At 40.5% G+C, this 24442-nt stretch overlaps 1 protein-coding gene across 18 annotated transcripts in view; it reads right to left on the reverse strand.

The window, feature by feature from the left end:
* Nucleotides 1-24442, reverse strand: part of DOCK9 (dedicator of cytokinesis 9) — a 277563-nt gene that overhangs the window by 172406 nt on the left and 80715 nt on the right. For 5 of the 18 annotated variants that reach the window (XM_055336150.1, XM_055336144.1, XM_055336146.1 and 2 more), the window contains exon 1: nucleotides 2502-2744. The exons of the other annotated variants lie outside the window; for them this stretch is intronic. In XM_055336150.1, the coding sequence (XP_055192125.1) occupies nucleotides 2502-2627 (126 nt within the window). In that variant the 5' untranslated portion in view covers nucleotides 2628-2744. Of the gene's footprint in view, nucleotides 1-2501; nucleotides 2745-24442 lie in introns of those variants that run through there. 18 annotated transcript variants of the gene reach the window in all.

A 24442-nucleotide genomic window follows, 5' to 3' on the forward strand; every position in this document is an offset into this window, starting at 1 on the left:
ACAAAAACAAAATAAACTAAAAAAATAAAAACAAAACTCTATACACCAGATAATTATGGGCACTTACGAAGTAAAGGTAAGGGCGTTTTGTTTTTCCCTATGTCTACACTATATTTATTACACACATTAATTACTTTTATGCTTTCTAAACTATGTAAGTTTCCCCAAGGACTGATTGCATACATAACTAAAATCAGCAAAACTTGACTTTAAAACGTTACCTCTAAAATGAAGTGTCTTCCATTTAAATGTTACAAATGTACTCTGAGTACCTGGGCTCCTGACAATAATAATAAGGAACAACAAACACTACAACAAATAGATCTCATGATTGTGCTGGCATACTTTTTAAAAATCATCTTGTCCTGGGGCACCTGGGTGGCTCAGTGGTTGAGTGTCTGCCTTCGGCTACGGGCATGATCCCAAGGTCCTGGGATCGAGTCCCTAATCGGGCTCCCTCTGAGGAGCCTGCCTCTCCCTCTGCCTATGTCTCTGCCTCTTTCTGTGTCTCTCATGAATAAATAAATAAAATATTTTTAAAAATAAAAATCATCTTGGAAATAAAAAAAAAAAGCTGTATTCCAAGCAGTTTACTGAATTCTCATCTGCCATGAGCAGTGATAATCACAAGTAAGAAGATCTGCCCTAGACAGGGGCCCTGCTGAAATATCCTCGCTTTTCTTATCCGATATTCGCTCTTTTTTATCTTGCTTACCCCGGTGGAAAAAGAGAAACACTACTAGGTAAGAAAATGCTACTTGCTGTGTCACTGCAGCCTCCACCTTTCTCTCACACCTGTCCCTGCAGATGCTCAGAGCCAGAGCTCTCCACGCCACTGGCAGCTTCTAGGCTCCCTAGAGCAGCCGGCACAGCCTCACCCAGGACAGTGGAAAAAGAACTCCCTGTGGACTTGCCTGGGATGAGAATGGCCAAAACAAATAACTGGAACATGAATAGCCAATTTTTTGAGCACTAGGAAGAGAAGGACGTTTTTACATTTTTTTTTAAGGCATCTCTAAGCCCACCGTGGGGCTCTAATTCACAAGCCTGAGATCAAGAGTCCCGCGCTCTACCGACTAAGCAACCAGGTGCCCCAAGAAGCAAGTATTTTAAAAGTCACTGTGATTTAAAAAAAAAAAAAAAAAAATCACAGGGCATCTTTCTATAGTGTATGTAAGCCTCTGGATAAATATTTCTACACATCTGGAGAAACACTGACAAAAGACTTTTAAGAATATTCACAAGGGAACCCAAACCACACAACTTCCTCCAAGAAATCATAAGTTACATCAATCAGCAAGGAGCTTCAACCAGTTAAATCTACACAGCACGTGAGGGGCTCAAGCTACTCAACGGATAAATGAACTATTGTGCTAGCAGAAAGGAATCCAAGATAATGAATAACACATCTCTATACAATATACCTGGGGGAAGAAAACTAAATCATTCAGATAAAAATCTGCAGTGAGAAGCCCATCATATTTACTAACTTTCTCAGTTAGCAATATAATTTTGAAGGCAAAACAATGTAAGGCAGTCTCACGCGTCAGCGAGAAAAACAATTTAATTCAAATCCAATCCATTATAGGGAAGTTTAAGTTCAGACTATTAAAAACACTAATTGAAAATTAACCAAAAAAAAAGAAAATTAATTAACCAAACGCTTTATAACAGCAATTGAACCTCTTTGTTTTAAAAAAAAAAATCATTATGTAAAAATCACTTAATACTAGTTTAACAACTCCTTTAACAGATCATTTGAAAGGCTCAATTGTCCCCTCTGCAGTGCATGTTGGTGTTTTTTTGCAGTTTGCTTAAAAAATTATATGCCTTTATTGTACTAAAGAAATTCCAAGAGAGAAGCACAACCTACTCATTGATGATAACAACAACCATTTTTCACATTCCTCCCTTACAAAGTCTACCAGAGCCCTCTGAATTTATCCCAACTGCTATGAGCTGAGCTAATGACAAAAACAGAAACGATTCTATCAATTGGTTCAAAGTTTAGGTTATTTCTTACTTTGTCCAAGGCTAACCTATTAATATGAGCGAGTGAGGACACATATAACTTCAACAGTCATGTCCCTTAAAACCCCCCAATGTCATCTTAATTTTCACAATAAATAAATAAATACGTAAAGATGTTTTCATTTCGCAAAGAACTTCTTTGCCAACCCCAGGGGAAGGCAACTGCGACTTGCCTCCCTGGGTTTATGTTTGGCAACAATGCAGCTAGGTGGGGCATAATTTTGAACGATACAAAGTTCTATACAAAGCAGCCCTGGAAACCCCTTTCATCCACAAAATGCCTACATATCTTTCCTCCCAAACAAAATTCAAAGTGGAACCAAAACGAATCTACAGAAGAAAGGAGAGTTCACAAGAGACAGGCAGAGCAGGTTTTGAAATCAGAGTGCCAGAAGACACTACAGGCACACACACAATAAAAGCACTTCGTGGAGGAGACAACAGATATGCTGTGCACAACCCCTTCTCACCAGCACTGGCCCTGGGCTCTCTGCTTCCATTTCACCCTGGGCTGCATCCTTGCGTTGCAGGGGGGATTCAATCACCAGATCCTTTTTGACACTTCTACTACTTGTCCTGCATTTATCAGCCTGCATTCTCGGCTGAAAAAGCAAGTCAGAAAGTCTGCAACTGGGACAGCTGCAAGCCCCTGGCTGTGCAAGGCACAAGCATGCCACTGGCCCGAGCAAGCAGAGGAAGCTGGCTCCCAAGCACAATTGGTCAGCCCACTGGCTGGGTCCACAGAGCCCGTGGGGTGGGAGGGCATGCCAGCGAGGGCCAGCCTCCAGGGGTGTTACTACAGGCCTGGAGAATGGGAGGTTCCCACACGCCGGCCAAAGGAAAACAAACCCGAACTGTACAATACACAGTGTACTGTCTCTCTGATAAAGACCAGCCTCATTGTGTCTGTTCCACACGGCGTGGGCCAAATGGAGCCGAATCAAAATAGTGCAGTGTTTAAAAGAAAATCAGTCACAGTTAGAATCTTTCATGATTACTTCAAATCTGAAGTTCCTGGAGTTGAAGAGACAGCTAGGTTGTCTGGGTGTTTTAAAATTTCTGTAGTTTCTGGATGCTTTCTTTCATGTGATGGCTAAACACTAAATGCTTGGCCAATGGTCAAAACAGGGAAGGGCAAAGACTGAGGCGTCCCAGAGCCTGTACCTCATGGGTGCAAGTGTAAGGAAAGAGTTTCTCCCCGCATGAGAGACCTTAGCACACAGGACCCAATTTATCTATTTTATGCCAGAAAGACAAGGTCATCAAACAACTTCATGGGATGCTACATATCATGGTAAACAGAATATTACTTTAAATCCATCAACAGGTGTGTTGCTAATGAGCCCAGAAGAAGATACTGAGAGAATCACAGTAAAAATTTAAGGCAGTGTCTCTCCCTTCTGTCACTCAAACACCAGGAGTCCTGGCTGTGAATATTAATTGTGTAATAAGTCACAAGCATCAATTAGTCCATTTAAAAAATTAATAGTTTCTACAATAACTTTTTTAAAATTATCCCATTTCTCAATCTTGGGTAATCTTTCAGGGTAAATATAAACTCACTTGCCAAATCCAGGTTCCAAAACAAAATGTATATGAATTTTAAAAACCTATCTTCATAAAGCTACAAGAGGACCAAAAAATAAAAAATAAAAATCCCAAAGGGCCTCAATTAAATTAATATATAATTGAAGTAGCAGTTAAATCAAAACTTAAGAATTATCCTATAAATCAGAGGAGGCAAAAAAGTCTGAAGCCACACACTAAGCAGATAGTTTGAAAAAAAAAAAAAAAAGCAGATAGATTGAGCCTCAGTTAAGCACAGCATAACCAACAATTTGAACAAATTCTTGAAATGGCTTGAGAAGTTCTAAATATCCCAATTCTTCCTCAACTCCCCATCTTCATTAAATCACCAGCAGGTCATGACTTTGAGAGAAATGCTATCCTATTTATTTGGTCAAAATACGACATTCTGTAAGTAATAAATAGGAACTTAAAAGGTTATTTGTTATAGGAATACAAGCCCCAGCATGGACAATTTACCTTATCTTTGTAACAACCAAGGAGGTAATATGGTTATCCACATTTTACAGATGCAGAAACTGATGCACAGAGAGTTACACATGTGCAGAAGGTAACATAGTGAGCAGTGGCAGCATGAATCCAGTGTACACACTCTTCACTGTGATACTTATGAGCCAGTTGTCAATTTCAATTATGCCAACTGCTAAAAAAACAAAATGCGTAAAAGCTACTGATCAGCAACTAAAGGTAAAAGCAGCACCTAGGTTTAATCAAGGTAATTTAATGAAGAGATAAAAAGAGCATAGCACAAGGCCAGGTACCTAGTAGGTATTCATTTAAAGGGTAACCATTGTTATTGTTGTTGTTGTTCCCAGCTGAAGAAACTGGTCTTCATCTTAAATTCTAGACTCTGGCTTGTGTGATCTAAAGTGACAATTCCACCACCCATGTTGCCACGAAACATTACAAAGTGCTCAAATCAATGTTCTTTCCTCTTTGCTGCTTGATTATGATAGCTGCCTTTGAACCCCTGCATTCATGCTACAAGCCAGGCATCTTCTTCCTAAAGTTTTCCTATATTTTTCAAAATTTTAGCAATGAATTAATATTTCTTTTGTAATCATGGAAAAAACTTTAACTTGGCTCTGAGCTTCTAGGTAGCCAGGACAGAGGTTAGGTTCCCTAATTCATATTACCAAATGGAGAAAACATACCAAGCTATAAGGCAAGAAAAAACTTTTTTTCATTTCTCAGAGATTTGCATAAAAAGGGACTGATTAATGTATTAAGTTCCCAACGTGTTTACAGGAAATGCAGCAACAAAGTTCATACTGCTTTTACACCACCATCTGAGATCAGTATACATAAATCCTGGATAAAGGAAAGCAATTCTGAGAGCAAGAGGGTGGTATAATCTGTCACCTTTGAATGGTCTGACTTATGAGAAAAGGAAATTCTCAGGACTTAGAGGAATGAGGATATTATTGCCAGCTTTCCTGCTATATAACTTCTCAGGCAATGTCAAGTGCTCTGGTGCTGCTCTACTCATTTAGGATGACCAACACTTCAGAAGTTTGCAGGTCTAGGGGAGTCACATGACACAGTATTTAATTCCAGAACCTAAACCTCCAAGTAGGATGTGGTTTCTCCAAAGAGTTTGTGAGACTGCTGTTTAAGGACATGAAAGAGACATCTGGTCAGAGCAGTCGCAAGAGGAAATGCCATCTTAGAAGAATGGGAAGTAGGTGGCCAAGGGTTCCTGTGCAACATTTCAAAGAACAAGGATGGTATTTGCTGTATCTCTGGATTCAAGTCCACCAACATTTACTGAGCTCCTACTAGCTAGCAACTCAAGTTATTTCACACACTAACTTGTCCAACTCTTAAAATAACAAAAATACCTAGTAACATGTATTAAAGGTATATAGAATTTTACTGTTTAAACAGAATGGCATAAAACCTGTGGGGAAGAAAAATGAAATGAATGCTTTTGTATAGGAGTTTCAGTTCTCAGATTTTAATATTCACACAAATTATTTTATAGGTTGGGTACACAACACCATGAAAACCTGATCAAAAATTTATAGAATTTTCCATGGTTAATTTTTTACTGTAGGGAAGGCTAACTTTAGACTCTACTGCCCCTACCTTCCCCTTGTCACTAAAGGATGAAGTTCCATCACATTCTGAAAAGTAAGGAACTTAAGACCCTCAGACTCCTAAACATGTAGGACTCCTACACATGCCTCAAAACCCAGTTTAAATGCCATCTTGATCCTCCTAGCCAGAACTGATTAGCTCTTCTTCCATTAACCCTCTGGGCATTCCTTTTATTTACTTCTATGTTGGAGCTTTTCACAATCCACCTTTTATTAGGTTTGTAGGTGTCACCCACTTCAATGAGACTATAAATTCATGAGGGCAGGAACTGTATCTTAACCACCTTTGCATCTCCAGTGTCTTATGCACTGCAAGCACTCAAAACACAGTTGCTGAATTTAATGCTTATGTCAATTTTGTGTCACTGGTTATCTTCATCCCTACAGTAAAATTTAGTAGTAGTTTTAGAAATATGCAAACATTTTCATTTGTTAATGGCCCGAATCAAGGCAGAAGCATTCAAGTGTTCATAAACTGAAACCCAATGGACCATTTACTAATAATTAAAATGCTCCTTTCTCCCAGCTAAGAAAATGTTACCCTGCAGAACCTGCTAGACATTTTTCAGACAAAGGTATCCTTGGAAACAATACAAGTGAACCTTTAGGAAGTGTAAATAAAATTGTTTTTAGCAATGAATTATATAAAATTTAAAACCGCATTTTGCTGCAGCTAATAATTATATAAGGAATAACCCATACAAGGAATAAATATCAATTACCTCAAAAAACTTTTTACTCTATTAGGGACTCTTGCCATATCAGAAGGATATTTAAAACATTACAATTAACTTTAAAGGCAAATATGTATATACTAGAGGAGAGGATTTAAATTTTATATATATGCCTTTAAATTGTATGTCAGGTATATTTAAATAAAGTATATACATATAGAGCCATACACATAGTTTGAGGTAGAGACTTAAATATATTAAATATCTAAATATTAAATAATTGTACACACTTATGTACATATATACACGTGTGTGTGTGTGTGTGTGTGTGTGTGTGTGTGTGTGTGTATCTACTCCAAAGTAATCATCTCTGTTCTCTTGGTCTGGGAAAATGTGAAACATAAGTACAAATTATTAAGAAAAATTGCAGAAAGGAGCAAATGACTAAAGATTTTCCACATGTATTGTTACCAGTCAGTGTGCTAGCCAAATAAAAGAAAAGGTGTCAGGAAAATGATCAACTCTTCTGAGAAAAAGAAAAAGCATAAAAAACAGAAGGCATAAGAAGCAGCAAAACAGAACAGGATGAGAGGCAACAGATGCAGGGAGCAAGGTGATAAATAACCACAGCAGACGAGGGATATAGGGACAAAAAGAGAAATAGATGTGGGGGCAGGAAGAGGTTGGAGAGGAAAGAGTCTTCTGCATCAGACCCTTGAAGCCTTGTAGAAGATTTAGTATCAAAAAAAAAAAAATCTGATACAAAGTTTGATGCTCACCCCAATTTCTCAGCATCAGAGATTTAATCAAATGTCAGAGAAATGGAATAGTCATTATCACCTAGTCTAATGGTTCACAGCCTGGAATTCAAGACTGAACTTGGGGGGAAAGTGGTCTGTGAATCCTCTAAAACTACATTCAAAATTTTGTATGTCTTTGTGATTTTTCTGAGGAGGAGCCCCTAGAGTTTATCAGGCACTCAAAGAAGGAGCCAAGGGAAGATCATCCACTCACAGAATAAGGAAACTGAGGTCCGGAGAAATGAGCTAGAGAGCCAAGCAAAGTCTTGAGATACAAAGTTTTTCACTTTAACAGGTTCAAATTCTATTTAAGTAGAACAGCAATTTAAACATCACGCATCAGTTAAATAAACAAGCCATTCGATGGCAATCAGCAGTGTCAACACCTGCAGCCTACTCACTTGTTGATTAATGGCCAAGTCAGCAAGCGAGTCATTATATGAACGTAATGCCAGATGCACAACCCAAGGCCAATAAAGTATACCTCCAAAATAGGGCAAATAAGATAACTAACACAAATTATGTTTTTTTAATTTAATTTAATTTGATTTAATTTATTCATGAGAGACAGAGAGAGAGAGAGGGAGAGAGAGAGAGAGGCAGAGACACAGGCGAGGGAGAGGCAGGCTCCATGCAGGGAGCCCGAAGTGGGACTCGATCCCGGGTCTCCAGGATCACGCCCTGGGCTGAAGGCGGTGCTAAACTGCTGAGCCACCCAGGCTGCCCCAAATTATGTTTTTTGAGAACTTCTAATGACACTGAGAAAATATCCACAATAACACACACATAGAAAACTGAAAAAAAAAAAATGGCTGCTGATTAACTCTGGTATGTGAAACTATCAGTAATTTTTTTCTCTAAAATCTTACTTTCCAAATTTTTTCAAGGGCACTTATTACTTCTATATTCAAGAAAAAAAATGAATATGCTCTACTGCAAGATATATAGAAAAATGTCACATCAAGACGTTAGCCCCTGCCATACCACTCAACAGCTGCGTAATAATAGAAAAGTCACTTCACTTCTCCGGGTCCCACAAACTTCACCTATAAAATGAAGGATGTACACTAAAAAATTTTTTTCCAGCTCTACATGTCTATATGAACTATTAAAACTTCCCTTATTGATGAGATTTGGGGGAATATAAACCACCCCAATGGAATGATAAACATTTGAAAGTCTTATTTCCCCACTACACACAAAAGAAAAACACAAGGACCAAAAAGTGGATATATTTCTAAATGTGTCCAATCCTCGAGGCACCTGGGGGGCTCAGTGGTTGAGTCCCTGTCTTTGGCTCAGGTCATGATTCTGGGGTCCTGGGATCGAGTCCCACATCAGGCTCCCCACAGGAAGCCTGCTTCTCTCATGAATGAATAAAAAAAAGAAAAAGAAAAGTGTCACATCCTCAATGGAAGATGTCCTAAATGTGGAGGATCCTGCTCCAGTGGAGCAGGGGCAGAGTGAGAGGCTGACAATGACAAGGACTATGGGATGTTCTGTGGGTGAGGAGGCCAACACAGCTCTGGGACAACAGGGCACAGGCTCTAAAGAAGGTTCTGTTTTCAGATGAGGCAATTAAGATGGGAGAGTCCTTCCATTTCTAGAGACTGCTCTCTTGTACTGGCTTTGTGAATCTAGCACAGCAACTTCACCACCCTGGGGACCCCAGGTCTCTCCTCTGGAAAACAAGGATCAGAATGTCCACCATTACATTCCCAACTAGAGGGGCAGCCCCAGTGGCGCAGCGGTTTGACGCCACCTGCAGCCTGGGGTGTGATCTTGGAGACCCGGGATCGAGTCCCACATCAGGTTCCCTGCGTGGAGCCTGCTTCTCCCTCTGCCTGTGTCTCTGCCTCTCTCTCTCTCTCTCTCTCTCTGTGTGTCTATGAATAAGTAAATAAAATCTTTAAAAAAAAAAAAAAACTTTACTATCATTTAAAAAACATTCCCAACTAGATTCTGTTCATTCCCAAGACCCAAGTGGATCATGGATGTGTCCTACTGTGTGCAAGAACACTGACTCCATGCAGCCACAAATGTTCAAGAAGCTTCTCAGTAAAGACAGCTCTACCCCCATCCAGGACATTCCCTCTCCCTGCCTGCTTCTGTTTCTCCACAGCCTCCATCACTATCTGGCATTCTGTATTCTACTTTCCTTATTTGTCTAATCCCAATTCAAAAAAAAAAAAAAAAAAGGCAGAAGATGCTGTGTGAGGGCAGAGAGTCTTGTCTATTTTGTTCACTGCTCTAGTCTCTCAGGTACTCAAACAGGGTAGATGCTCAAAAAATATTTCTTGGATGAATTTATTGAAGAGTTAGGATCCCCTCAGGATGGAGAGAGCTTTTATATACTCTGCACACCAATAGTTTTTCTGTAAACTGTCAATTTATTTTAATCACAATAATGATAATTCAGCCAACAGCGTCAATGATTTGTTTTAGAGGTGGAAATTTACAAAACAAAGGAAAACATAATATGCTTGATTTTCTCAGGAAACTCCCAGCCTGTGTTACTGACACCCAGCCAGCCACACAGGGTCCACCCTGACAGAGCCATTCCAGCACATATGATTTCCTCTTGTAAGCTTTAAGCACTGAGGCAAGGATGGGGGGTATGTGGTGAGTACACAGTAGGCAGTCCATAAATGTTTGCTTATAGATAAATCATGAAATTGCCTCACTTTGATTTGATTCATCACAGACCCACACTTCACAGGAGTTGAAATGAAGGATTTTCTAACTTTCTTCACTAAATGACAAGGGTTGAGGTTAAGGGCTAGGTAACATATACTTGGTAAGAAAAACAACCAAAAGCGTTTTTTTTTTTTTAAGCACTAAAAAGTTTCTCTTTCTAAATAAAATGCCTCATTCCATTATAAATGGAAGACAAATGGCCATTTCTTCACTTCTCCCCATATCTACCTCCCAAAGCAATGTAAAGAAAACCACAAATAACCAGCTTTAAAGCTTATTGGTTCTGTAAAATCTTTGTGTATGTTATACGTAAAGCATGTTCCATCAGTGTTGATATGGTATAAAACTGGTGGACCACCCTGATTTACAGATGATGGAGATGAGACAAGTTGGCAGGAGGCACAGGGCTGATCACTCCCACGTATCAAAGTTCATGGCCATCAGCTACCTACCCTGGGGACAGGAGAGAGGAAGGGGCTCCAGGCAAAAGCTGGACACCTACACCCCCAGGCTGCGATGGGAAAGTCCACCAGGAGAAAACTTGGCAAAGTGATTTGTGGAGTACCCCCTAGGACTTCTGGCTTATTTTAATTTGCATAAAAGACAATGACCCTTTATAATCATACCAGTTCCTTAACAATAATTGGAAAGTCCCTGCTTTTAAAAAGAGGTAGATTATATCAGTCCATAAGATAAACTCGTCAGCAGCAAAGTGATGTATCCCTTCTCATCCTCTGGCCTAAAGGATGGTCTTCCACTTCTTCCAAGCTCATTGTGATTAATTTCCTATGTGATATTAAGAGACTGCCCAGGAATACGAAACAAAGCCAGTTTTAGGGGGCTCAAACATTATTCCTGGATGACACATCCTGACAAGTCAAACTTGCCCCCAGGAGTGCTTGTAAAAATACGGAACTCCTCTAAATTAATTTCTTCACAGATATGCTACAAGTAAAGGGCCCAGAGCAGGCGACAGAAACACAGTGTATGGAGAGCGCCAATGCCAAGGAAGGCACCAAAGTCGCCCTTATTTGCACTGTCAAATCAAAACACACACATCACATAACTTAGAAACCAATGCTGGCGGTGGTGGTGATAGTGACGGTCATGGACCAGTAGCTACCTTTGGTCCTTTACTAAAGTTGGTGAATGGTCCTGTTACTTCTGTTACATTTCTGAAGTTTTATAACATGCAACACAATGGGCTTCAGCTGTCTCCTCTCAAACAAGGGGAAAAAGTCTTCCAGGAAACGTATGCTTAAAAGGGAGAAGGTGATGTTTCATCAAACCCTGAAAACTGGAACACCAGGAGCTGTGAATATTCCACTGCCCTTTCCACAAAGAGGGGCCAGCCTCAAAGTCCCTCTGTTAATTCAAAAACAGAAGGTGAAATAAACACAAAACAAACAAGGTTTCCAATGTTACCTAGAGCACTTAGGAGCCCTCCCACCCCCACCCAGGCACACACTTCCATTTATGCTTTGCCAAGACCTAAATCTGTAAGTCAATACTTTATTATTTTGTAACTATAACACAAGAATTTCAACACAGAAAAGAAGAGGAAATGGAAGCGCATGAGTGGCTTGGAGCATGGCAGGAGTGAGCAAGGAAAACACTGTCAGGGTCCCTACTATGTGCTGGGTCCTTGATGTGTATTCTCACTTTATTCAGTTCAATTTAACCCTTACAATAGTAACGCTATATTAGGCATTTTTGTTTATAGAAACTGGTGTTCTTCTAAGGTACATAGCTTAAGTATGCATGGAAGCTATGTTTCAAAATTAACCTTAAACCTAATAACTAAATAGATAACTTCATCTCCCTTTTGAACATATATCTCCTTAGAGGAGCCACTGAAACTTAATATTAACAGCAATTATGTCTGAAATATGGAACAAAGGTTTTTTTTTTTTTTTGGAACAAAGGTTTTTATTTACCCTTCTTTCTACGTACCAGTATTTTTAAAACTTTCTTTATAATAAGCATGAGTTAAACACAAAGACTTTTTTAAAGCCATTTATTACTATTTAAGATTTTTTTTAAGATTTTATTTATTTATTCATGAGAGACACAGAAAGAGAGAGGCAGAGACATAGGCATAGGGAGAAGCAGGCTCCCTGCGGGGAACCTGATGTGGGACTCGATCCCAGGACCCCGGGATCATGACCTGAGCCGAAGGCAGATGCTCAACCTCTGAGCCATCCGGGTGCCCACCTATTTGAGAAATTTTTTTTAAAACATGTCCACAAGGTAGCTAATGCATACAACTTCTCCTCCAGGGGCAGGACTGGGGGGAAGGTGAGTGAGGCATACCATTCAGGAACAGGTTTTAAGGGAGCACTAAAAACTCAGTAATCAAGATAGATGAAATTCTCAAGTAAAAATCAAAATTAATAGTACCCCAAAAAAAGCTATGATAAACAAAACTTGAAGTTGATATGGCTCTGCTTAGCAAGGGCCGACTCTGTGCCAGGCACTGTGATACACAGTATATTTATTCAACCCTGAGACACATACTCTTATTTTACAGATGAAGAAACTGAGGCACGGACGTCACAGAATTAGTCCAAGGTCACACAGCTGGTATGTGGCAAAACAACTTTAAACAGGGTGGTAAGAGGTCATTTTTATTTTCCTTCACCGTAAAAATAAATCAACGTCTATGTTTAACATGGATCTACAAGCAACCACCTTGTCAGATAAAGATTTAACCTCAAGCTCAACAAACATTCTTCTTCCTTAGATGATTAAGTAAGACAGAAGCAATCTGGGCAAAGGACCAAAACCTCACTCCGCTGAAACCTTTTATTTTACTGAAGAGAGGTAAAATTTCCTAATAGTTCAAAGTAATGGAACAGAGTGGGGGAAAGGGGAAAGGTGAGGGCAAAGACATTCCTTTCATTTAAATACCTCACAGGAAGGAAGTTAGAAACAAACAGTATGACCTGGAGATCTGGCTCCCGAAGCAGGGCAGTTTCTCCCATGCTAACCTGGGATGACTCCCCAAGGACATCCCTTCCCTATGTAGCCTGTGGGGTCTCTCCTGCCCTCACCACTGCCGGCCTCGAACTTCATTGCATGTCTGTAGTGCCTCACGCCTCCAGAAATGTTGCCCATTAACCTGGAATGTTCCCCTTACCACCTCCTGATCTTAACTTGTCAAATGCCTGCTAGCCTCTGTAGTATACAGATTCCAGAAACTACCCAAAACTTCTGCATTGGAATCTTGAGCTATATTTTTCACAGCACCCAGATGATACCTATGCTAGAGGCTTTCTCATCTATCTGTGTCTGAGAATCATTAACCCTAATTCATTAACTTTAAAGAGACAAGAACACAGATCCAATACAAGGAGACCTGACTATTGTCAAGCTAAGGTTGTTTTTGCCTCTAGTAAAGCAGTAACATTAAGACAGTTGGGAGTTTTCCTGGAGAAGTGTTATACTCTGTCTGCCTCAAGTATTTGTCAAACGGGCTGCAGGTTATAACAAAATTCAATTTTATTGACGTTTCCTGCTTTTGTTCCCCACATCACCTATGCCAGAGGCTTTCTCATCCATCGACGTCTGAGAATCACTGATCTTAATTTATTAACTTAAAAGAGATAGGAACACCTATGATATTTAAGCGCAGATCCAATACAAGGAGACATGTATGGGTTCCAGACATGTCTCTGCAGACGTCTGATACAAGTAAGGGGTGGTGTGAGGATGAGGCCAAAAAGCTGACCTAGTCTCTGCAGGACAGAACACACACTCTAGCCTTATCAAAACACCATAGCAGGCTTCGACTCCTTTATGACTGATGGTTTCTATTTAGCTGGACTTTGGGGAAAAACACAACCTTGTGGGTAGATCCTTCCACCAGAATTAACCTTCACCTACCTTCCTCTCTCCTTTTCCCCCCACCTCTACCAAAATGAAATGCCTTTCAATTATGAGACCGTAAGAAAGGACTTACAGAACAGTAAGCCTCACATATCTCTCGTATACTTTCAATGGTGTGATCACATACTGAAAAACTTGCTTTAGCAGGATACCTCCCTAAAGAGAACACTGAGCAAAACCCACCCTAGGGTTTTGTTGCCTGGAACCCTTTCACAAACAGCTTGTTTGCCAGCTGAGTTATCAGCTCTCATTCAAGTTCAAATTTGTGACCTTTATGGCCACTACATAAAAGCAATAAAGCAACCTATTTAGAGAAAGGCAACGTGCATTTCTAAGGATTTCCTTTCTCCCCCCACAAGAGAAATAAGATGCCAAAGTTACATCCTCCATATGTATCCTCCACAATTCACTGCAATTAGGCCAGTAATGAAAAAAAACACCTCTGACCCAATATTACAGGCTTAATGTACTGTTATTTTCCTTCTAAATAGACTCTTACTCAGATGTGTACATTAGACTGATGACAACGTTCATGAGTTTTCCCAGTCCCTGATTTAAGACTTGAAGGCAGTAAAATAAACAACAAAAAATTAAACAATTTGTTTGGCAGCATTTTTAAATTGAGACTATTAACACTGTCCCCAACATCTCATTTTGAAGTAACTGCAGCATATACATAATGGGTGTTAATTTGGGGGAAACACAGGACTTCTAGACTTATTACAATAAATTTAAATCAACCAAAAGTGTTGGCAGATCCAGCTCCCCAGACCTGATATGCCACCTCCAAGTCTCCACATGTTTGGGGAACAGGTGCTTATCAAATGGAGACACCAAACTATCTGATGATCAAGTTCTTTTCAGCTCAAACTTTCTATAATTCAGGGATACATATTACCACTGTGGCTAAATGGGTTTATTACTCTGTCCTTCTGTGTGACCCTACTTTTGTCATGTTCTGTGTGACCTAGCATTTGCCACATAAGAGAACTTCTGAGGAGCATTCACTAGTGAATGGAACACTCTCCATTTTTACTCATTAATCCATTTGTGAATGAGCTGATTCATGCATTAACTCTCCTGCCTGCTCAATCAATCGGTCAGTAGGCAATCGCTCAGTAGGCATTCCTAAACCACAGGACGCCATACAGGACTGACAGGTAAGGAACACACAATCCAACAGGAGACCAAGATGAAGGTACGTAAGCAAGTAACTTCAATACCAGGAATGGCAGAAGAAATGGGGCACCCTTGTGTTGCCCAATATGCTAGTCACTAGTCACATGGGGCTACTGAGCACCTGACATGAGACTGGTCAAACTGAGATGGGCTCTAAGTATAAAATACACAGTGGACTTCAAAGGCTTTGTATGAAAAAAAAAAAAAAGAATGTAAAATATCCTACTCATAAGTTCTATTACATGTTGAATAATACTTTGAATACACTAGGTTAAATAAAACATTATTAAAATTAATTTCAACTGTTTTATTGGGTTTTTTTAATGTAAAATTGCATATGTGACAGGCATTATGTTTTTATTTTATTGGACACTGATGAGCTAGATCCTCCCCAATCCTGGGTTCTCTTCCTGGGCAGACACAAAGACCACGGTTCCCAACCTCCTCAACAGGTAGCGGGAAACTGTGATTGGGTTCTAGCCAAAGGAATACAAGAAATACGGGGCACCAAAGTCTAGGTGCAGCTATGAAACAAGGTGCACAATCATCCCAGCTTGCTCTCTCTCCCTGTGGGCCCACTGAAAACAGATTCCACAGGAGGGCTTGTGCCACAAAGAAGCCATGGATGCAAAGCCACAGATTCCTGAATCGTCACACAGAAGACTACCTAACCTATAACCAAATGGGATCTTATCACATCACAAGTGAGAAATACTTACAGCATTAAGCTACTGCCATTTGGTTACAGGAAAGGTTGAGGGATGACTACCTGCTTAAGAACTCTCAGGATAAGCTTCAAGAGATGAGATGCATGGGAACCATGCAGAAACATGTGGTTCTCAAACTCAATCGTGTCAGAATCACTCAGAGAGCTGGTTACAGTACAGACTTCTGGACCCTCTTTAATCCTCTTTAGGATGATGAAGCTAAGGGAGGGGACCTGCATCAGAGTGTTGGTCCCCCTCTGGAACTGAGGAGCTGTCGCAGCCTCCTTGCGTCTCAGCTCCCTCCCATTCAGCAGGCCAGGAGGGCAGCTGAGCATCTGCCTCTCTAGCAGCTCCAGCTGGCACTGCTGATGCTGCTCATTTCACACACCCTGAAACCCAGGGTCTTAAAGGACAAGCAAGATTTTGTCAAGCAGTGAAGAGAACAAGAGGCATTCAAGGGGAAGGTACCACACATTGCAGAAAGGTCTTGAGGATTGGAGGAGCATGGTATGTTGGGAAATAGTAAGACCTGCAGCAAAGACCATCATACGGCCTGGGAAACAAGCTGGGGGGGGGGGGGGACCCAGAAAAGTAGAGACTTGTATTAGCAGTCAGGAGTTTGAATTCTCCCTCCTCCATAACTTTAAAACAGAACTTTCCTCTCCATAGCATATGCAGTAATAAAAAATAAAGTAAATATGAATATCTGCTAATACTTCCATTTCCTAAAAATTTCCTAGGAAAATGACAGACACAGTATAGTAATTTGACCACTGTGGGCCAAGTGTGAGACTCCTGATTCTTGGGTCTACCACCTAGTTATTATCATCTTGTTATGTTACCTGAGAAACAACATAACCACTGTATATTGCTGCCATCTTTGTGCTATTAACACAGGAACATTTGCCTTTGACCTACTTTACAGAAATCTTTGGGAGATCAGATGTGGAAATTTAAAAAAAAAAAGTCCCTAGGAAAAAAGTATATAATTTTATTTTATTCTAACCAGGCACTAGTCAATCTGGTAAGATGCAAATGTCTGTTTGGAGAGAAGTAACCAGAACTGACAAACAGCATGGAGAAAGGCAGGGACTGTAAGGAACAACATAACTTCACTAGGAATCCTTTCCAGTAGTACAATTTTTTTTTCCCAGTAGTACAATTTTAAGTGCCCTCCTTCCCACTATTCAAGGCAAACCCCCCCCCACAAAAAAAAAAGCAGTTCCTAATGCACTCAACTGGATTAAAAGCCAGATGTTGGCACCCTCTGAGTAGCTATAAAATATGGTGGTGGAAGAGACAACCTCTTAAATCACTGTTTGTACTGCATCCAGATGAATGTTGGGGAAAAGATTTTCGTAAATGTTTTTCTAACAGCGCAAGGAGGAAGAATTCTGTTTGACTAAATATAGTTTTGCTCAATTTAGAAATCTAATTGCCCCTTTGTGATACTTGGGGGAGAGGGGAGTGATTAAAATAGTTTGTTAAAGAAAAGAGTTTATTAAATGTTTTCTCTCACTGTACTTAGATGAATGATACATGGAATTTGCTTATGTTGAAACTGCAAGGGAGTCAACTGCTTTTACCTCAAAGAGAAAAAAAAGACAGCAATATACCTTAATACCCTCAAGCTGCAATATGAGAAGATACCTTTTTGACATCCTTAATTCACAACCTCATCAAAGAAGTTTCACGCTTATTGTCAATTTATGTGTATCAGGGCACTGTCACAGGTTTCCAGTATTTGCTGTGCCAAGTAACAATACTAAAATACAAAACCCAGGGACACCTGGGTGGCTCAGCGGTTTAGCACCTACCTTCAGCCCAGGGCATGATCCTGGAGTCCCAGGATCGAGTCCCACATAGGCTTCCTGCATGGAGCCTGCTTCTCCCTCTGCCTATGTCTCTGCCTCTCTCTGTCTCTCATGAATAAATAAATAAAATATTTAAAAAATAAAATAAAATACAAAAAGCAAATAACATTCATCACTACCAATATCTCATAAAGAAGGGCTGTTTGAAACACATGCAAACATACTTGAAACTAGAAATGGCAATCTTAGACTTTTTTAAAAAAAAGCTTTTAAATCTTGGGGCTCAGTTGGTTGCATGTCCTACTCTATCTAGGTTTCTGCTCAGGTCATAATTTCAGGGTCCTGAGATCAAGCCCTACATTGGGCTCTGCCGCACTCAGTGGGAAGTCTACTTGAGTCTGCCTCTCCCTTTGCCCCCCCCACCACTCCCACGTATTCTCTTTCTCTCTCTCTAAAATAAAGAAATAAAGCTTTTTAAATTTTTTTTTTTTTTAGTCTTTAAGAGCTCGTTACATTTTTCTTATTTTCCTCATTTCTGCACAGATCAGAAATAGCTTTGTCATAATCTGAGGACCAGCACTTGGGAACCTAGGAAGGAGGCAATCAAATGCTCATAGGAGTTATAGGAGTTCATGGGTGATCACCTAGATCCTTGCAAAAGGGGGAGGGGGGTTGGTTGGCTCCAAAAGTAAAATTAAGGAAGCTTCCAGGTTGATGCCCACATGAAGAGGTGTGGAGAACAGCTGGCTGGAAGACAGCGTGGAAGCTCCGTGTGTCTTTCCCTGTAGCTTGCCCTCCCCCCAAAACCTTGCCCTGTAACATCTCTTCCATCTGACTGTTCTTGAGTTCATATGCTGGAAAGGGTGAAGCCATATATTGCTGACACCACTTCTGCTTTTGGAACCTAACAAGGATAGAAGCCTACAAATCTGAGTGGCCTCACCCTGGGAGACATTTTCATATGACAGGCTGATGGACTTGGAGAGTTATTAATGACTGAAAAGGATTCTAGTAACGTGCCAGTATCCTTTGAACTTTAGGAATGTTTTCTTACAAGGATTTCTTGATCGAAGCCCAGGGAGTGGACTGTGATATTGTTATACTAAGAAATATGTATTTGGTCTTTGTCCCCTTTCTGGCACAGAGCTCCTAAAAAACATAAAAACAAAAAAATAACTAAAAATTGGATTGGTTCTGGGGTACCTAACTGGCTCAGTCAGTTGAGCATCTGACTCTTGATTTTGGCTCAGGTCATGATCTCAGGGTTATGAAATCGAGCCCATACATAGTGTGGAGCTTAAGATTCTTTCCCTCTCCCTCTGTCCCTTCTCTCTCTCCCTCTCTCTCTCCTCTCTAAAAAAATAAAACTAAAAATATATTGGATTGTTGCTTAAAATTAAATTTTAAAAAAATCAATGAACCAGACTTCATTTACTTCAGAAACATCCAAAATGAAATGCCCAAGGCAGGTCTCAATAGTATCTGAGGTGTGCACACCATCTCCTACAAGGGCAACTCTGATGTAGGCAGGCACATACTTCTCCCTATCTCAGGCATGTGTGGAGCACTTACCCTTCTAACTACAGACTGAACCCAAAGCATCAAATAACCTAATCTAGTGGTTCTCAAATGGGGGCAATTTTGCCCTCCTCTGGGGGACACTCCGCAGAATGAGAGACATTTTTAGTTATCATGTCTTGTGGAAGAGGAGGTTGATACTGGCATCACATGGGTACAGGCCAGGGATTCTGCTAAATATCCTACAATGCCCAAGTCAGCCCCTGCAGCAATGAATTATTCAGCCCAAAATACTGGTAATACTGAGACTAAGAAACCCTGCACCAATTCTCTCAGAGGAATTACTTCTCAAATGTACAGAACTTCTTCTACAACAAGAAAACATATGTCCCAAGAGTTCAGTATATTCATACTATCATCACATTTTTAATAATCATAATTAGGTTATTTATAATCATATATGTGTGTATATATTATACGTATACATGTAAATACTGACAACCATGTCCCTGATTAAGGTCAATTAATTAATTATCTTTGTTCCTTCCCCCAATTGAGCACCTAATACCATAATGTCTTTTCTTTCTAAATATCAAGTGGTAGTTCCTTTTCACTGTTCTCTCCATACCTTCTTTTGCATGACTTGTGGAAAAAAACAAAGAACATGCTTTGCAAAAATCCAGACCTCATACACAGTAACTGATTCTTTGTGTCAAAAACATTTAATTATTACTTTAGAATAGTACATTCTAGATGCCCAACAATATGAAAGTGTTTCTGTTCAATTTACATAATAAATAAGTAATAAACCATAAGAACTTAGTGAGGTACGATTACTACCAATGTACAATGAGGAAATTGTGTAAATAACCTAGGGTGTTCTAAAGAAATGTATGCATAGAAAAAAAGTCACTAGAATCTGAATCATGCTGTTAGAAGTCTATCTACTAGACGGATAATGATTATCCACCATGAGGGTCAACGTGCACGTCACCAAGTCCAACCATGACAGAAACACCTTTTCCCAGGGGGACCTTTATCTACAGACATTCTATTAACAGCATTCATTCATATAAAGCTAATGCCAGAGTACTGTTTTAAGTGAGTACATTACAGGGGTTCATCATATATGCCACCAAGTAGGCTGGGAAGGAGATCAGGGGACCTGTCGACTGCCCACAGTTTCTACAAGCATACCCGGAGCTCACAATGGAATCATCCAGAAAGCAACTAGCAACAAAATTACACTAGAAGAAAAGGGGAAGATGCTTAACCAACCTGGGGTCCAAAGAGCCTTCTCTAAGGAAGATATTCCTAAACTGTGTCTAGAAGGATGAGTGAACTCAAATAAAGGATGGCTGAATTAGTATGAGTTGGGGGTGAAAGTATATGCAAAGGTTCTGGGGCACAAAAGAACTTGCCCCCTTTTGGGGAGCTGAAAAACCACTCAGTTTTAGTGCAGAGGTCAGGGAAGAACAGCACATGCTGAACCTGGTAAGGTGGGCAGAGTGCAGATACACTGATAGATGTATTAAGGATTTCGTGTTTTAGCCTGAGCTAAATGGGAAGCCATTAAAGGGTTTTAAGCAGAAAATGTCCCGTGGCCATAGATGCATGGCAACTACTCAAATGCTGATATAGTGGGAGACCATGAATCAGCAGACGGTAGTTAAAACAATCAAAGTGAATGACATCACCTAAGAAGATGCTCCTCCAGGACACAGCCCTGAGCAACACAGGTGATACTAATAATCACCACCACCACCACCACCACCACCCCTATTACACACACACACACACACACACACACACACTGTATCCATGGTGCAAACCAACACTACTATGACAGTAATCACACATCTTTTTCCAGATCCTGAGTACAGATAGCAATTCACCAATAGCTGACTTAAACTTTCTAAAGTCATCCTGAGTTGAGATCAAGACTAACATTACCTATCTACTTAACTTTTCATCTATTTCTACCCCATACTCCAACTGGACCATGCTTTGATTGATCGATCTATCTTCCAACAATCTATTTCAAAACCACAGAATTTCTGACCTGGAAGAAATAATCTAATACAAATCCACAAGAGGAAAGGGTGACTCATTAAGCAGGGAGGTCAAACTCTGTCCACTCTGGTCACAGGCTGTTGTGTTACAGAAGAAGGACTATGACCACACTGCCTAATTTCCAAGGTAATTTTTTTTTACATTTTATCATAATAATAACTTGGAAATAAACTGTTCTACCAATGGTAAAGCTAACAGCACAAGCATTCCACAAAAAAAAAAAAAAAAAAAAAAAAGAGTCTGAGTTTCCTGAAACCCAGAGACTCCATCTATGCTAAGTGCAATTTGTACCCATTTCTCAGATGGCTTAGCAGAAAGAAAACAAAAAAAAAGATGTGTGCTCCCCTTTCTACAATCTCTGAACAGAAAAAGAGGCCCATATGGAGCACTTACTCTAGAATATACCTGTTCAAAGTGGAGGGAGGAAGGTTCTGCCCATGTCACTGAGGATGCCACACATCTTAGAGAACAAGACAGCAAACTCACTTAGCTGAGGCCTTCCATAGATGATTCTATGCTCCCGACTTGTTACACAGGCATCCTCCACTCCTCCAACATCCTCCATCACCCTCTCAACACGCCATCCATAGGGCCACCTCTCTGTCCTTAGACTATTTTGCATAGTTTACCATGCTCAGCTTCTAGGGTTTCTTCCTGGGAATGCACTTTCCTTTCTCTGTGCTTTTTTGATTCACAACTCATCAGGATGGAATGTAAAGTTCTGAGTGGTCAGGAATACTCCAGATTTTGTGTATCTTTGTTATATCACAGAAAACACTTCCATGTAAGAAACATACTACTTTCTTACCTCACAGGGAGGAGCTTGCTCTGCCTAGGTGTGGTATCTCCCCAGCCTACGCTCTGCCAACACAATAAAGCCCTGCTAAATCCCCACAATCCTCTTTGCAAAAGCCCCAAGGAGTTTCTCAGACTGTGAGGCAGAGGCAAGTCTACTTTTCCAAGGTATGCTGCACACCAGAAACACCCTGGATGTGCCCACCCTGACAAACTCTATTTCTCCTTTGCACAGTTAGCCCTCTGTGAGTGAGACACAGATGAGAACGGCTAACACGAGACCTGGATGGATGGTGGAAGAACAGGGCAAGGGTGAGGGGGTGCATCACAGAGAAAAGCCACACAGCGTATAACAAGGCCGGGGCATGCACACACCTCTGCATACAAGTCTCATCTCACTAACTGAAGCAGGAGACCGTAAAGGTAGGAACCACCGACCTTCATGGTTTCAATGTGCTCCCCTGCTCAGGGTATCAATGAAGGGCTGATCATTTGTCCTGGCAGACTGACAAATGGAAAAAGTCTGTCACCAATTATGTGATGAGAGCTTGAAGGTCCTTTTTAACCTCAAATGCACTTACAGCACTCCTGGGCTCGGTCTCCATCTGAATCACGCAGGCAGAGTCCCAAGCCAAGCTGCCAAAATATTTCAGAGTTTCCAACCCAAGAGACTTGGTAAAATCCATAAAGAAGGAGATGTGTGATTCAGGGAGCACGGTCTTGGTCAGCACTGCCTCCTTCTAGAGCAGCCTCCTAACCCCCTCCCAAGTGGGCTCTTCCCAAATCTCTCTCATACCCAATACAGAAACAAAACTCTCTAAAGGGAGGTTCCCCAGCTGCTAATAATCCACTAAAACTCACAGCTCCTCTAGATCATTCAGTCTACTCTCTATTACTTACAAAATAGTAATGGAGAGGGGTGATGGGGCAGGCTGGCCTTCATGTTGAACAATCCAAAGTCATCCATATTTGCTTATGGATCGAAGCAGCCAGATCCATCTTTAGGGCTCTTATTAAAATCAGTTTATAATCCCAAACACAGAGTGAGGGGGTGATGGGGAAAGTCAGCCACAATGTCCCTGGAGGGTGAAGGGGGAGAAGGAAGGAAGAAGGGAGGAAACCTTAGAATCACAGTTTTGTGATATAAATCATCTAACTACAGATAACAGGGTAGATAGGAAGTCAAAGAAAGATATGCATCAACTCCCCCTTTTACTTTTGTGATAAGAAGACCTAACCCAAACTCAAAGTTTGCAATTAGAAGTTCAAACATTGTTTATTTTGTAAATAAGTGGCCTAAGTACTCTGAAAATCTAACGTGGCAGTTCCCTGAGTTCCTTCAACAATCTCTCCAACTCATTAATCTTGTTGTTAACAGACTCAGAGGGTGGGTATGTGCCCTGGAACAGTATCTGTAGGAGCAGCTTATGAACACACATATAAACACACACATGTGCTAGAAGGTGGCCAAAGAGAAGATAACAAAACAACATTTTTTAATAAGAAAAGCAAAAATAGCTTTAAGGGTTTTTAAAAATTCATTTCCCAATAGAAGGAATTCTTACACGATAAACTCTCTTGCTTGTTTCAAGACTGTGTGGCTTTCTCCCGAATTCTCTAATTGCCTGGGCCCAGCCAAGTCCTACATGTCAGGGGTTGCAGTTCAGACAACATCAAGCAGTATTAAAGCTTATCCTCAACGTTTTTCTTTACAATTTTTTTACATTCCTTTCTTTAACAGAGAGCAACTAGAATTATAAAGAATGAAAAAGGTTTGAATGTTCTGATGCAACTAGAGGTTGTTTTCAAAAAAAATTTTTTTAAGATTTTATTTATTTATTCATGAGAAACACAGAGAAAGAAAGAGAGAGATGCACAGACACAGGCAGAGGGAGAAGCAGGCTCCATGCAGGGAGCCCGATGTGGGACTCAATCCCGGGACCCCAGGATCACGCCCTGGGCCTAAGGCAGGCGCCAAACCGCTGAGCCACCCAGGAATCCCTGTTTTCAAAATTAAGAGCATTACTGACTGCTCTTCCTTTGGATGATGCCCAGCATTTTTGATAACCATGCATCTGTTGTTTTAGAACACCATTCACAAGAGTAGGATTTGGGCGCCAGGCTGCATCCTTCTCTTCCACAACAGCTCATTCTAAAAGGTGACTGAATTCTAAGGCCAAAAAGGGAAAACAAATTCAGCATTAACTCCTTTGCACCAAAGTTCCCAGATGTGGCTGCATGTATCAATTTGGCAAAGAAGCACCGGTAAAATCCTACTCCAGTAAGTAGAAAAGAGAAAACAAAAATAAGACAAGGATGACCACTTTCCAAGCGTGGGTAAAACGTTCAGGGCTCTTCATGTCTTTGATCCCCATCCCACTGGACTCCTCAAATCAGATTTATAAAAGCAGGATGACCTGGTCTGACCTTAAGGCTCTGGGAGGGAACACACATAGAAGAGGCTTCTACCTACCGACTTTTTTATAAATATGCACTAGGCCTTTTAATAGTCCTTCTCTGGATTTTCTCCTGCCCTGAAATGTCCATCTCAAGATGCAGCACTTGGTTCTAAACACAGAC

Source organism: Nyctereutes procyonoides, unplaced genomic scaffold, assembly GCF_905146905.1.
Source record: "Nyctereutes procyonoides isolate TBG_1078 unplaced genomic scaffold, NYPRO_anot_genome, whole genome shotgun sequence".
In the NCBI taxonomy this organism is placed as follows: domain Eukaryota; kingdom Metazoa; phylum Chordata; class Mammalia; order Carnivora; family Canidae; genus Nyctereutes; species Nyctereutes procyonoides.